This window comes from Ceratotherium simum, chromosome 16 (genome assembly GCF_057802395.1).
Source record: "Ceratotherium simum simum isolate JZ-2026a chromosome 16, ASM5780239v1, whole genome shotgun sequence".
NCBI classification, from domain to species: Eukaryota; Metazoa; Chordata; class Mammalia; order Perissodactyla; family Rhinocerotidae; genus Ceratotherium; species Ceratotherium simum.
The window spans coordinates 45,323,519-45,336,665 of NC_141915.1; the positions used below are offsets into that span (position 1 = coordinate 45,323,519).

The 13,147-nt window shown below is 37.0% G+C and overlaps 1 protein-coding gene across 1 annotated transcript in view; it reads left to right on the forward strand.

Annotated features, from left to right (window-relative positions):
• Window positions 1–13,147, forward strand: part of LOC147915047 (uncharacterized) — a 111,770-nt gene that overhangs the window by 63,610 nt on the left and 35,013 nt on the right. Inside the window, exons 17-18 of the mRNA XM_087441351.1 lie at window positions 4,635–4,688; window positions 8,006–8,110. Of these exons, the coding sequence (XP_087297477.1) occupies window positions 4,635–4,688; window positions 8,006–8,110 (159 nt within the window). The remainder of the gene's footprint in view (window positions 1–4,634; window positions 4,689–8,005; window positions 8,111–13,147) is intronic.

A 13,147-nucleotide genomic window follows, 5' to 3' on the forward strand; every position in this document is an offset into this window, starting at 1 on the left:
ACATATTAACATATGATAAATAGTGGGTTCCTGATATGATTTATAATTCTTCATTAAGAGAATTATTGTTCAGGTTTGGATTTCTCTTCTTTTGTTATTTGAACTTTGTTTTCTTTGGTTATTTCTTTGTATGGGCTTCACCTTTTTTTCAGTCTCTCCTTATACACTAACTGAAAGTTTAATTTTAGTACAATGTTTGTTAATTATACTGTTAAGGACCCTTTTCTTCTTTGGATTTGCATAGTATTTATGTAATCTCAGGCCTCTGGGTTCTCTGATGAGCTGCCCTTTCTTACCTCTGTGGTGCTGAAAAGGAAGGAATATTTTCTATTTTGCACATTTAGGTGGGAAGAATAATTCTGACTTCAAGCCAAAACTATATTCACTTCCAAGTCACTTTATATTGTACATTTTTAAATGCCCTCTATGGTTGCAGAAGCTCCAGGTTTACTTCTTTGACCATTTCCACCTACTTTTGGATACACAGACATGTATAGCTTTGACAAACCAAAAATATTTATGAAGAGATGTTTTGTAGAAATGCCTTATTTGGGGCAACTTCCTAATAATATACCTCAGCTGTTTTTGAGAACTGGCATTAAAAAAACCATATCAAAATTGTGCTGTATCTCCTGAAGAGATTGTCCATTATGTTATTTAGTGATGAATATGAAAAATGTCTCTTGAAATTTAATATCAGAAAAAACTTTCTCTCTCCCAAAGACCAGTGTGCTTTTTTGTCTAGATGATAACCTGAGTTCCCCTTGGTGTCTGAGCTACCAGAAAGTTCAGACGTAACTTTAATATTTGATCACTGTAACTATATTGGCTTTGTTTGTTTGTTATTTACTACCTTCTTCTCATGTGTTTTTGAATTTTTATTTCTATTTATATTTTAAATATATTATTTTTTCATTGAATAATTCCTCAAATTAGGTATAGATTATAAGGCAGCATATGAAAAACTACTACCTGTAGTTTTTGGGATATTAAATGGTATATCATAAAAAAAAGAGTTCTGTGGCTAAATTTGGAAACCACTGAAGTAGAAAACAAACAAATTTCTGTACTGCTAGACTGAGACTTTAAGTCTCACTTTACTCACTTTAACTCCACTTTAAGTGGAGTGTTAAAGTCCCTACTATTATTGTATTGCTGTCTATTTCTCCTTTTATGTCTGTTAATAATTGCTTCATATATTTAGGTGTTCCTATGTTGGGAGCATAGATATTTACAAATGTTGGATTGTTCCCTTGATCATTATGTAGTGGCCTTCTTTGTCTCTTGTTACAGGTTTTGTTTTAAAGTCTATTTTGTCTGATATGAGTATTGCTACCCCAGCTTTCTTTTCATTGCCATTTGCATGGAGTATCTTTTTCCATCCCTTCACTTTCAGTTTGTGAGTGTCTTTAGGCCTGAAGTGTGTCTCTCGTATGCAGCATATATATGGGTCTTGTTTTTTTTAATCCAATCAGCCACCCTATGCCTTTTAATTGGAGAATTTAGTCCATTGATTTTTAAAGTAACTATTGATAAGTATGTACTTACTGCCATTTTTTTTACTTTTTTTCTTGGTGTTTTAGTAGTTCTTCTCTGTTCCTTTCTTCTTCTCTTGCTCTCTTCCTTTATGGTTTGATGGCTTTCTTTAATATTATGTTTGGGTTTTTTTCTCTCAGTTTTTTGTGTGTTTATTATAGGTTTCTGGTTTGTGATCACCATGAGGTTCATATATAAAAACTTACATATACAGCAATCTATATTAAGTTGATAGTCTCTTTAGTTTGACCTCTTTCTAATAACTGTACTCTTTTACTCCCCTCGTCTCACATTTTATGTTTTTGATATTATATCTAACCTTTTTTGTGTGTGTGTTTGTATCCATTACCCTCTTATCATGGAAATAGATAATATTTTCCTATTTGTGGTCTTCTCTTTGCCCCTTAAATAAGTCCCTTTAGCATTTCTTGTAGGACTGGTTTCTTGGTGATAAACTCCTTTAATTTTTGCTTGTCTGGGAAGCTTTTTTTCTCTGCTTCCATTTGGAATGATAACCTTGACAGGTAGGGTATTCTTGGGTGTAGGTTTTTCCCTTTTAGCACTTTAAATATATCATGCCACTCTCTTCTAGCCTGTAAGGTTTCTGCAGAGAAGTCAGCTTATAGCGTTATGGGGGTTTTTTTGTATGTAACTTGTTGCCTTTCTCTTACAGCTTTTAGGATTCTCTCTTTATCTTTAATTCTGGACATTTTAATTATGATGTGTCTTGGATTTATGTTTTTTGGTGCTCTCTGTGCTTCCTGTACCTGGATATCTATTTCCTTCCTTAGGTCCGGGAAGTTTTCAGCTATTGTTTCTTCAAATAGATTCCCTGCCCCTTTGTCTCTCCCGTTTCCTTCTGGGACATCTATAACAAGGATGTTAGTGTACTTGATGTTGTCCCAGAGATCCCTTAGACTGTCCTCATTCTTTTTAATTCTTTTTTCTTTTTATTTGTTCAGCTTGGGTGATTTCCTCTAGTCCCTCGTCCAGCTCGCTGATCTGTTATTCTGTATCCTCTACTCTGTTTTTTAGTCCCTCTAGTGAATTTTTCATTTCCAGTATTGTATTCTTCATTTCTGATTGGTTCTTTTTTATATCTTCCATTTCTTTGTTGACATTCTCACTGAGTTCATTCATTCTTCTCCCAAGATCAGTGGGCATCCTTATGACTCTTTGTTTGAACTCTCTGTCAGGTAGATAGCTCGTTTCTGTTTCATTTAGTTCCTTTTCTGGGGTTTTGTCCTGTTCCCTTACTTGGAACATATTCCTTTGCCTCCTAGTTTTGCCTCTTTCTCTGTACTTGTATGTTTGTATTAGGTAGGTCAACTATGTCTCCTGATCTTGGAGAGGTGACCTTATGTAAGTGATGCCTTATGAGGCCCAGCAGTGTGCTTCCCTCTCGTCACCAGTTCCAAATGTTCCAGGAGTGACCCCCATGTGGGCTACATGTGCCTTTCTGTTGTGGCAGGGTTACTCTTGCCATAGGTGCCCAGGGAGGCTGAGCTGTCTCCCTGGCCAGCTGGTTGTAACACTCAGCTGTGTGTGGTTGTTGTGGACCATTCAGTCTCTTTATCAGGTATGGGAAGCCCCAGCACAGTTGGCTGCAAGGTCTAATAGCACCTTCCTGTTGCAGTTTTTCTATTAGGTGAGTAGACCCCCAGTGTGGCTGGTTGTTAGGCTCAGGGGCTTACAGTTGCTATAGGCCACCAGCTATAAGGCTCTTGTCAGCTCTCTGAGGATTGCAGCTATGTGGGGCTGACCCCAGACATGGGAGCACCCAATTGTTTCAGGCTTTGGAAGGTGGGGCTGATCCCATATGTGGCTGTTTGAGAAGCACAAGTCTTCTGCGACTGACAAGCCCCACCACCCACAGGGCCACACACACAGTCAACATAGTCCTGCCCTGTGCATGCACCCCAACCCCCTGAAGCGGACCCAGTCACCCCATGGCAGAGGCCCCACGCACTCCACCAATGCCCCACACACTCCACCCACTCCTCACGCATGCCCTGCCCCACACAGGTGGACCCACTCACCAGGCTGCAAAGAGTCCAGGCACGTAGCCTATGTAGGCACACAAGTTGTCTGAGGGCTTGTTGTTGGGGGGGGGGCCAGTCCCTAGGGTGGGCTGCCCACCCTGGCTGAACTGGATTAAATCGGTGCTCTGGTGGGTGGGGCAGACCTGGGGCTAGCAGGCCACAGGGAGAACTCCAGCGGTATCTGCCAGCATCTGTGTCAGCACACCCACACCAGGTCACAACAATTGCTGCTGCCAATGTCCCAGTCCCTGGAGAGGTCTCACCTCTCACTGAGATGCCTATGCCTATAGGTTCTCACCCAGAACCTATCAAGTGAGTCTCTTTTCACCAAAGGGCTGTGCACCTTTCTTTCTGGTAATTTTAGGTTGCTTTTTAAAATGAGTGAATTTGTGCATGGGCCCTTTAAGAGCCGGCTTTAATTTCTTTATGCCCGAGCTTTCCTGGGGGTGTTCCACATTGTTGTTAGTAGCCAGCAAAGCCAGATATTATGACATTCATCTTGGTTGTGCTGGGTCCAAAAATTGCTTATAGCAGCAACGCTCCCTGGGTCAGGTCCCCTGCTCCTCCAGGGAAGGCTGCATTCCTTTGGATTGCTCCTGGGCGGCCGTGGAGCGTTGCAGCTTGTGAAGGTGGTGTTTTTTCTCTCCAGAAGGAATTTCTGCCTCTTCCACCTCAGTCAGGATTGTCATTTGTTGCAGGGGTTCCGCTCATCCAGTTTTCAGTTCTCTCTCAGCGGTAATTTTTCCAAGATTAGTCGTAGGTCTGCTGTGTCCGTGGGAGGAGGAGTTCAGAGTCCACTTACGCCACCATCTTGACTTCTCTCTGCCTGTAAATAGAGTTTAACATCTTAGTACTTTAACCAAAAGAGCATGTGTATTATTTTAAGAGTACTCATTTTTTCATGTTTTCATGGTGTGGGGAGGGGTGATAGAAACACAACTGTAGTAAAAATCATGGGAGATTGTTGATTTCTTATGCTGTGTTTCACAATTAAGAATTTTATAATGTGTTTTTGAATCTCATTGTGATCTCTGTGGTTTGTACCTCCTGTTACAGCTGATGGGAGAGATGAACTTAATAAACTAATGAATGAAGCTGAAGCTGTAACAGGTAAGAAGTTGATGTAAAACTGAGATGCTAAATGCTTTTAAACATATATTTTTGCAACAGTATTTTGAATTATGTAACCATTGCCTTGTAACTCCTGCCACTTTATTTATTAACTAATAAAAATATTTTTTCTAATGAACTACTTTGACTTTGAATTTCAATGTTTTTGAAATAAAACTATACTGCTGTTTCTTCACAGAAGTCTTCCCTTCTGCAGAGGTTTTACCAATAGTATGCTTCTCTTCATCACGCTTTGGAAATATGAAACCTAAGTTTCACAATAAAAATAGTAATGCATAAAAAATAATAATGACTACTATTTAGTGGGCACTTTATGTGTACCAGGCACTGTGTTAAGTGCTTTACATACATTAACTAGTTTATTAATATATCTATGATGTAGATACTATTATAATCTTCATTTTATAGGTAGGGAACAAGAGGCTTAGAGGGTAAATATCAAGATAAAATGTATGTATTTTTTCTTCAGATTTCACCTTTATATTTATAGACAACCAGCATTAGAATTCAAGAGAAAAAAATTCTACCTGTTAGAATCATCAGTGTTACTGATATATAATATAATTTCAGTGAACACTTATAAAACTACATGCTATGTTGATCTGGCCTAGAATTGTAAGAGGGTTACCAGAGCATGACTCTATTTTAGACTGTGTAATTAATTGGAGATGTCTCATATCTTTGTTCTCATCTGTAGTTGAATTAGAGTGTACTATATAAGCATGAGCAGTATTTTTCTTACATTGAAACTGTTAAATAATTCTTAAATGTCTTTCTGGGATCTTTTCCTAACTTTTCAAAAGAAAGAAAATTGACTCCAGTGACTTTCGAAATATTCAGGGAAACATGGCAATTAAACTCACAGATAAGGAAAATGTTCAGCTACTGAAAACTTTGCCAGTGGATGAAAAACATATCCCTTCAAGGGAGTTTTGTTTTTTGGCTTGTGTATGATAATTTTTAGATATATACCTAACTGATAAAATATTTTGAGAAAAATGTTAGCTAGACATAACTATCTTGAAAGAGAAAACTATTTTATGTTTTAGTTTTTAGTATATTGATGCTAGCAAACCATTCACTCATAGGTTTTGCCATCAGGATTAAACAATATCTCATGGTATTCTCAAATCACTGATAGTCCTAAAGTCTAAATATAGAAAGACAGAAATAAGTCTGAGAAGAACAGAAGGAGAAAGTGGGAAAGTAGTCAGAAAGTGAAAAAACATTAAAGAAATAGGTGTGTGTATGTAGAAGGATCAAATTTAACACAGTACAAACTGAGGTGTGCAATAAATGTGGTGTTCTTTATTTTTTCTAACTGACCTCATTTCCCTCTCAATCCCCATCCTATCCTGGCTGTGAGTGGGTTGGAGGATGTTGGAAGGTAAAGTGGGCAAGACTTAAATTGGCCAATGAAAGGTAACCTAGTTTCTTCTGGTTTAAAATAAAAAGTCTCTTTTTGGTTGACCCAGTTTATTTGGGGAAATTCTCAGTTTTTCAAGCCTTTCCCTCACTTCCGCTCAGAAAGGCATCCCAGTGTAAGGGAAAGCTTGGATGTCCTCCTCGTGGTAGAGGAGGGCAGCCAGATCTTGTGTTGTCCTCTGGGTTCTTGATCGCCTCCTTAACAATGTCTCATATTTCATGAGTCCTGAGCATCTTGGTGACCTCTCCTGCTGAAGTCCACTGCTTGAGAAACTTGTGGTCTATTTTCTTAGCAAAGTCAAAGTTCTATGATCCTTTCTTTACTAACTTGGCTAAGCCTTAGCACTCACTAGTGATGAGGTCCTCTGAGTCTCAGTCAAATAGTCTATCAGTCCCCAGACTGTGCTGTCTACTTCATAGCCTCTGCTAGGGATCATATTTCTCTTTGACTTGGTGTCCCATGGCAGACCCACTGGCCTCCATCTCTGAGACACCTTCCATATTACTCACTAGGAATACATCTTCCATAACTGAATATCTTCCATATCATGCAAAAGCCTAAGGGAGCAGAGGGTTAGCCTATTTGCAGCCCTCTCTCTGCCTAAACACATTATGTTACAATATCTATTCTGGTGACAATGGCATGCTGTCTGGGCACTCTTTGAGGTGATACATCACAGAGTTCCAAATAGGAAACATGATGCAAGTTCTCCTTGATTTTTTATACCCCTACTCACATCCCACCAACATATCTAGAGTTTTTCTTCTATCTTACCTCCTCTCAAGGTTTGACTTGGAGGGGGGAATTAGGAGTGGAGTTAGGGGGTAGGCAGCAGACAGCAAGAACACTTAAAACTTCTTTCTCTATAAAGAGAAATAGATAGATAGATAAAAAGATATATCTTTATCTCTATTTCTCCTCCCAGTTAGACTTTCTTAAACCATGAAGTAGACATTTCCCTTCCTCTTCTTATCAAACAGGATGTGGGAAGGAAGAGGAAAAGGAGCTTCCCTATGTCATCCTTTGGCTTTTCAACCCTCTAGTTTACAATAAAACTAAATGTCAGATCTTCAAGTTTGCTTTGTAAAGGTAGCTTTAGAAAATTAGAAATACTTTCTTTTTTTCCCCCCTGAGGAATATAATTCTATGGCTGAATAGGGAAAGGTTTCATGGAAGAAAGGGAATATGAAAAAGAAAAATACATAATACAATTTAAAATGTTATACCTGTACAATATATTTCAGCATGACAGAATGTCACTAACAATTGCTTCAAGGGTGAAAAGATTTTCACCTAGCTTCCATATCTTTATGGAGATAGATATTCCTAATCTATAAGGTAAATCAGAAAAGTCCTTATTTATGAAACTGTTTTATGAATTCCATTTCTCTTTTTCTGTGAGTTGAATTTTGCCTTATCTTTAGCTAATGGGAAGGTATATCAGAGTGAAAGCTGGTTTGAAACCTTTCAAAGGTAAGATGGATGATGAATTAGCAAATAATTCGCAATTTATCTCCTGTTATCTTATTTCCTAATCATTTGATAAGGAATCCTGCTACTCTCCAACATATGGATCCAATATAATTTAAATTATTTTATCTTGGCATAATGTTTTATATTTTTGGTTTATTTATATTGGTCATATTGATATTAATTTTAATGAACTTTCCTAGAGAAGAGACATAATTTATTCTTGCAGGTTAATTGTGAAATGCAGGACAAGACAATTTTAGTCTATTAATGGACCTCTTTAAACACTTAAATATCCTTGGCCTCTTTTTATGGTGAAATTGATAACCATTATACATAGGAATTAATATTTATTATATTTTGACTCATTTCAATTTCCTCATGTCTCTTTCTTTTGTAGGGTTGCAAGTTGATGTTCACAACCTTGACACTATTCTTGGAAACATGGCAATCAAATTTACAGCTGAGGATCTTAATGATCTAACCATAAATCTACCAGTTGCTAGTAAGTGACTTAGATATCATTGTGCCCTCATGAGAATTTTGAATTTGAAGCTGATATATATATATATTTTTAAGGAAGATTGGCCCTGAGCTATCATCTGTTGCCAATCTTCCTCTTTTTCTTTTTTCTCCCCAAAGTCCCAGTACATAGTTGTATATCCTAGTTGTAGGTCCTTCTAGTTCTTCTCTGTGGGACACCTCCTCAGCATGGCTTGATGAGAAGTGAGTAGGTCTGCACCCAGGATCCGAACCGCCAAACCCAGGGCCGCCAAAGCAGAACGCATGAACTTAACTGCTTTGCCACCAGGCCGGCCCAAGGCTGATATTTTTGATAGTACTTATTTGGTAAATAAGAATGATTTTTTTCTCTTAATATATTAATCTGAAGTTGGTAGTCTTTGTACCATTTATTCATTCTTTCAACAAATATTTACTGACCACTATATATCAGGTGTTATGCTAAGTGCTAGAGATATGATGGTGAGTAAAAATAGACATGGTCCTTGACCTAAGGAGCTTAATGTTTAGTATATCAAAATTCTTAGTGTCCTAGTAGAAGCTGAGAATGTTGCCAGGGCCTCAATCGGGTCAGTAGTTTCCACAGGAACAAGATCTACCAGGGTTTCAGCCAACATGTATGACAATTTTCCTGCTTATGTTTAGTCGTGGATTACTATATCATTGGACCAGATTTCATGATTCAAAGTCAGAATTGTAGGTCTTAAAGAAAATGTTAATTAGAATTGAAGTGTGATGAATCACAAAGTAATCCCCACTTTAAATAAACTAAAATAGAATATATTAAGCTGAGCCCAGTGAGATCAAGCAGTATCACCTAGGAACATTTTACTGAATACTCCCTTTTAACATGTAAATATGCTTTTTCATATGACTCGTATGCCATTTAATTATATCTTTGCTATGGGTTGCATACCCTTTTAATAGGGTAAGTTCTTTTCCAAAAGAAATCTTTATTAACTTATTCCTTCATTTTCTAGTACTATTGTGTACCAAGGAAAAACATGTAATTTTTTATTTGCTTATATATTCTTTATGCTTTTAAATTTCACTGGGATATCAGGAAAAAATAATTAGGTGAAGCTATCAGTAATTGCCATGTAAGGTAATTTTTAACTTTAGAAACTCACCTGGGGGTGTCAGAGAAAATGGCAGAGTAAGAACCACCAAAAAATTCTCTCCTCCATAAAAGCAATGAGAAAACTGGCAAAAATTGTCAGAATTAATATTTTCAGAACTGGAAATTAACCAAAGGTTTGCTGCAATTGGGGAGCATTTATTAAAAAAAAAAACAAAAGACTGAATCTCAGGAAGAATAGTGAGCTTTGTGATGTTTTAACTTGCCCTATTCCCATCCCCTGCACTCCAGCTCCATGATAATTTTGAAAAATAACAGCCTGTATTTGCAGTGAAAACCAGTAGCCTAGTCGCCACTGGAGGGAGCAAAGAGGGACTGGAGCTCTTTCGAGGCCTTATTTCCTGAGAATTGTCATTATTTCACCTGTTTGGTGGTGATTCTTTGGAAAACTCCACTTACAAGGCTTTCTGTATTTCACCTGATTTGGAGCTGTCCCAGTGCGAAAAGCCTTTTCCCTGGGATCATTTGTCAAAAACAATGAGAGGCAATTGTTTAACATTGCAACTGCCTGAGGTGGTGGATAACAATTAGAGCAAACAGTACACAAACCAAAAAGCTAAAAAGGGTATAAGATGTGTATACAGACCTTGAAAAGCTCTGACACATTCCCCATAATCTGGAAGGCCGTATGCAGGTCCAGGCCTATGTGCATGTTCAAGAAGGTCCTGAGAAAGCCTTGTACGCTTACCTCTGGCTGACTTTGAGGCGTTTTGCAACCAGGAAGTGAAAGCTAAGGCAGAGTTGTCAGTCACCTGTGTGAGTGCTGAAGGCATCATCACAGAGCTCCTCAACAAGGAGTTGGGAGACTTATTGGTTCCAGGCATTTAAGGAAATCTCTGTTCAATCATTAACTGACCTCTAGGGTAGCTGAGCAGAAACTTTAGTGGTCACATACAACAAAGAATACAGACTTCAAAGAATTAGTTTTGAAAAGTCACTAAACAATTAACTGATAAGAACTACAATAAAGAGCAACAACCAACCCTGAGGATGTAGGGTAATCTAATTTCCAGAATTGCCACGTTATATAATTTAAAATGTCTAGTTTGTAACAAAAAATTATGAGACCTGCAAACAAATGAGAAAGTATGGGCCATACACAGTTAAAAAAGCAGCGATAGAAACTGTCCCTGAGGAAGCTCAGACGTTGGACTTACTAGACAAAGAACTTAAATCAGCTATTTTCAGTATGTTTAAAGAACTAAAGAAAACCATGTCTAAAATAAAAGGAAAGTTTGAGAACAATGTCTCACTAAACAGAGAATATCAATTGGTATTGAGGAGCTGAATAGCCAACTAGTGATTCTGGTTTTTTTAAAATTATTATTGATGTCTTAATAGTTTATAACATTGTGAAATTTTGGTTGTACATTTTTGTTTGTCGATCACCATATACATGTCTCCCTTCACCCCTTGTGCCCACCCCCTACCCCCATTGCCCCTGGTAACCACAATACAGTTTTCTCTGTCCATGTGTTGGTTTATATTCCACATATGAGTGAGATCATACCGTGTTTGTCTTTCTCTTTCTGGCTTATTTCACTTAACATAATACCCTCCAGGTCCATCCATGTTGTTGCAAATGGGACGATTTTGTCTTTTTTTATGGCTGAGTAGTATTCCATTGTATATATATATACCACATCTTCTTGATCCAGCCATCAGTTGAGGGACACTTGGGTTGCTTCCATTTTTTGGCTATAGTGAATAATGCTGCAATGAACATAGGGGTGCATAAGCCTCTTTGGATTGTTCATTTCAGGTTCATTGGATAGATTCCCAGTAGCGGGATAGCTGGATCATAGGGTATTTCTATTTTTAATTTTTTTGAGGAATCATGATTCTGTTTTGAAATGTAAATATTTGTAGTTAATCTGCATGTATTTTTCTGTTACCCTAGAGGACTTAAGTGGTTTTCATCAAGAGCTTTTCAGGTTGCCCCTAACCATTGTGCAATCTTTTCTGGTTCCCCAAAGTGTATTTTTTTCTGAATTGAGAAATGTACCATAATACAAATGGAAATGTTACCTTTGATTTTCTTACAGAGAAGTTTAAACAGGATTTTTAAAAGACGTAATAACATGCCTGGTAAGTTGTTAGTGAATTGAGCATTAATGTTTCTTATCTATAAATTCCTATCTCCTGAAATATTTTATTCATGAAAATAAGGTGAGCCAAAACTGACTCCATCCATTTTGCCAAAATTTTTCTTGTGCTGAGATTACCAATCATGGTTAAACACAAAGTGTTTTTTTTTTTTTTATAATTTTATTTATTTATTTATTTTCCCCCAAAGCCCCAGTAGATAGTTGTATGTCATAGCTGCCCATCCTTCTAGTTGCTGTATGTGGGACGCGGCCTCAGCATGGCCAGAGAAGCGGTGCGTCAGTGCACGCCCGGGATCTGAACCTGGGCCGCCAGCAGCGGAGCGTGTGCACCTAACCGCTAAGCCACGGGGCCGGCCCACAAAGTGTTTTTATAGTACAAAGAAATGATCTTTAGTATAAAAAAAGTATCAAAAATATTAAATGTCCCACCACGTTTACTTTGAAGTCCATTTTTGGTTGCTTAGTCAGCATGGAGTAGGCACAATAATTATTTAATATTTATTTTTGTAAAATTTCCTTTATAGCCTTTTGTAGGATTACTACAGGTAATGTGAGCTGAGGAAGACAATCTGTCTTGAACAATACTGCATACCTTTTATTATATTACAAACCTAAGTGTTTTATATACTGGAGTTAAGCAACAAACTGCCATCAGATTATAGTACTATATGCCATAAAAATGATCCTTTATTGGTCCTATGTTTTGCGCAATTTTAAAGAGATGGCTTTCTATTAAGTATAACTATGTATATATATTTAATAATCTTATTTTCCACAACTATAATGTGCATTATTTTTTTCAAAGTTTTATCATTGCTATTTATTTTTACTTTTGTTTCTGAGCATTCAATACATGTTCCATTTGTATTATGCCTAATTACAAGCCTGTCATACCCAATATTAATTTTTCATCCTACATTAACTTCTAGAAAAAGCAAATAAATGAAGATTGCTTTTATTTTCTTGATAAAGTAATTGAAAGTGTATTTTTGGTATGAAGCTAGTTTTCTGTCACAATTTTACCTGCCCAAATTTTAAAATATTTTCTAATAAAATAAAAATATATAAAAAATAAAACTTTAGTGCATCAAAAGACATTATCGAGAAAGTGAAAAGACAACATACAAAAGGGAGAAAATTTTTGCAAATCATATATCAGAACTCCTACAACGCAAAAACTAAAAGTTAACCTAATTTAAAAATGGGAAATTTTTACATTTTTTTTTTTACATTTTTACATTGAATAGGCATTTTTACAAAGAAGATATAAAAATGACCAATGGAAATATGCTCAGCATCATTAGTCATTTGGAAATGCAAATCAAAACAATAAGATACCACTTCACATGTAATAGGATGGTTATAATAAAAAAAAAAATGAGAAAACAAGTGTTGGCCAGCTTGTGAAAAAATTGGACCCTCATACATTGCTGGTGGAAGTGTAAAATGTTGCAGCAGCTGTGGAAAACAGTTTGGCAGTTCCCGAAAAAGCCAAACATTGAATTACCACATGATCCAGCAATTTGACTCCTAGGCATATGCCCCAAAGAATCGAAAACAAGGACTCGTACAGTTATGCGTCATTTAATGATGGGGATACGTTGTGAGAAATACGTCGTTATGCGATTTCATCCTTGTGCAAACACCATAGAGTGTACTTACACAAACCTAGATGGTATAGCCTACTACACATCTAGACTATGTGGTACTAATCTTATGGAACTACCATCATATATGCAGTCTGTCGTTGACTGAAACATTGGTATGCAATGCA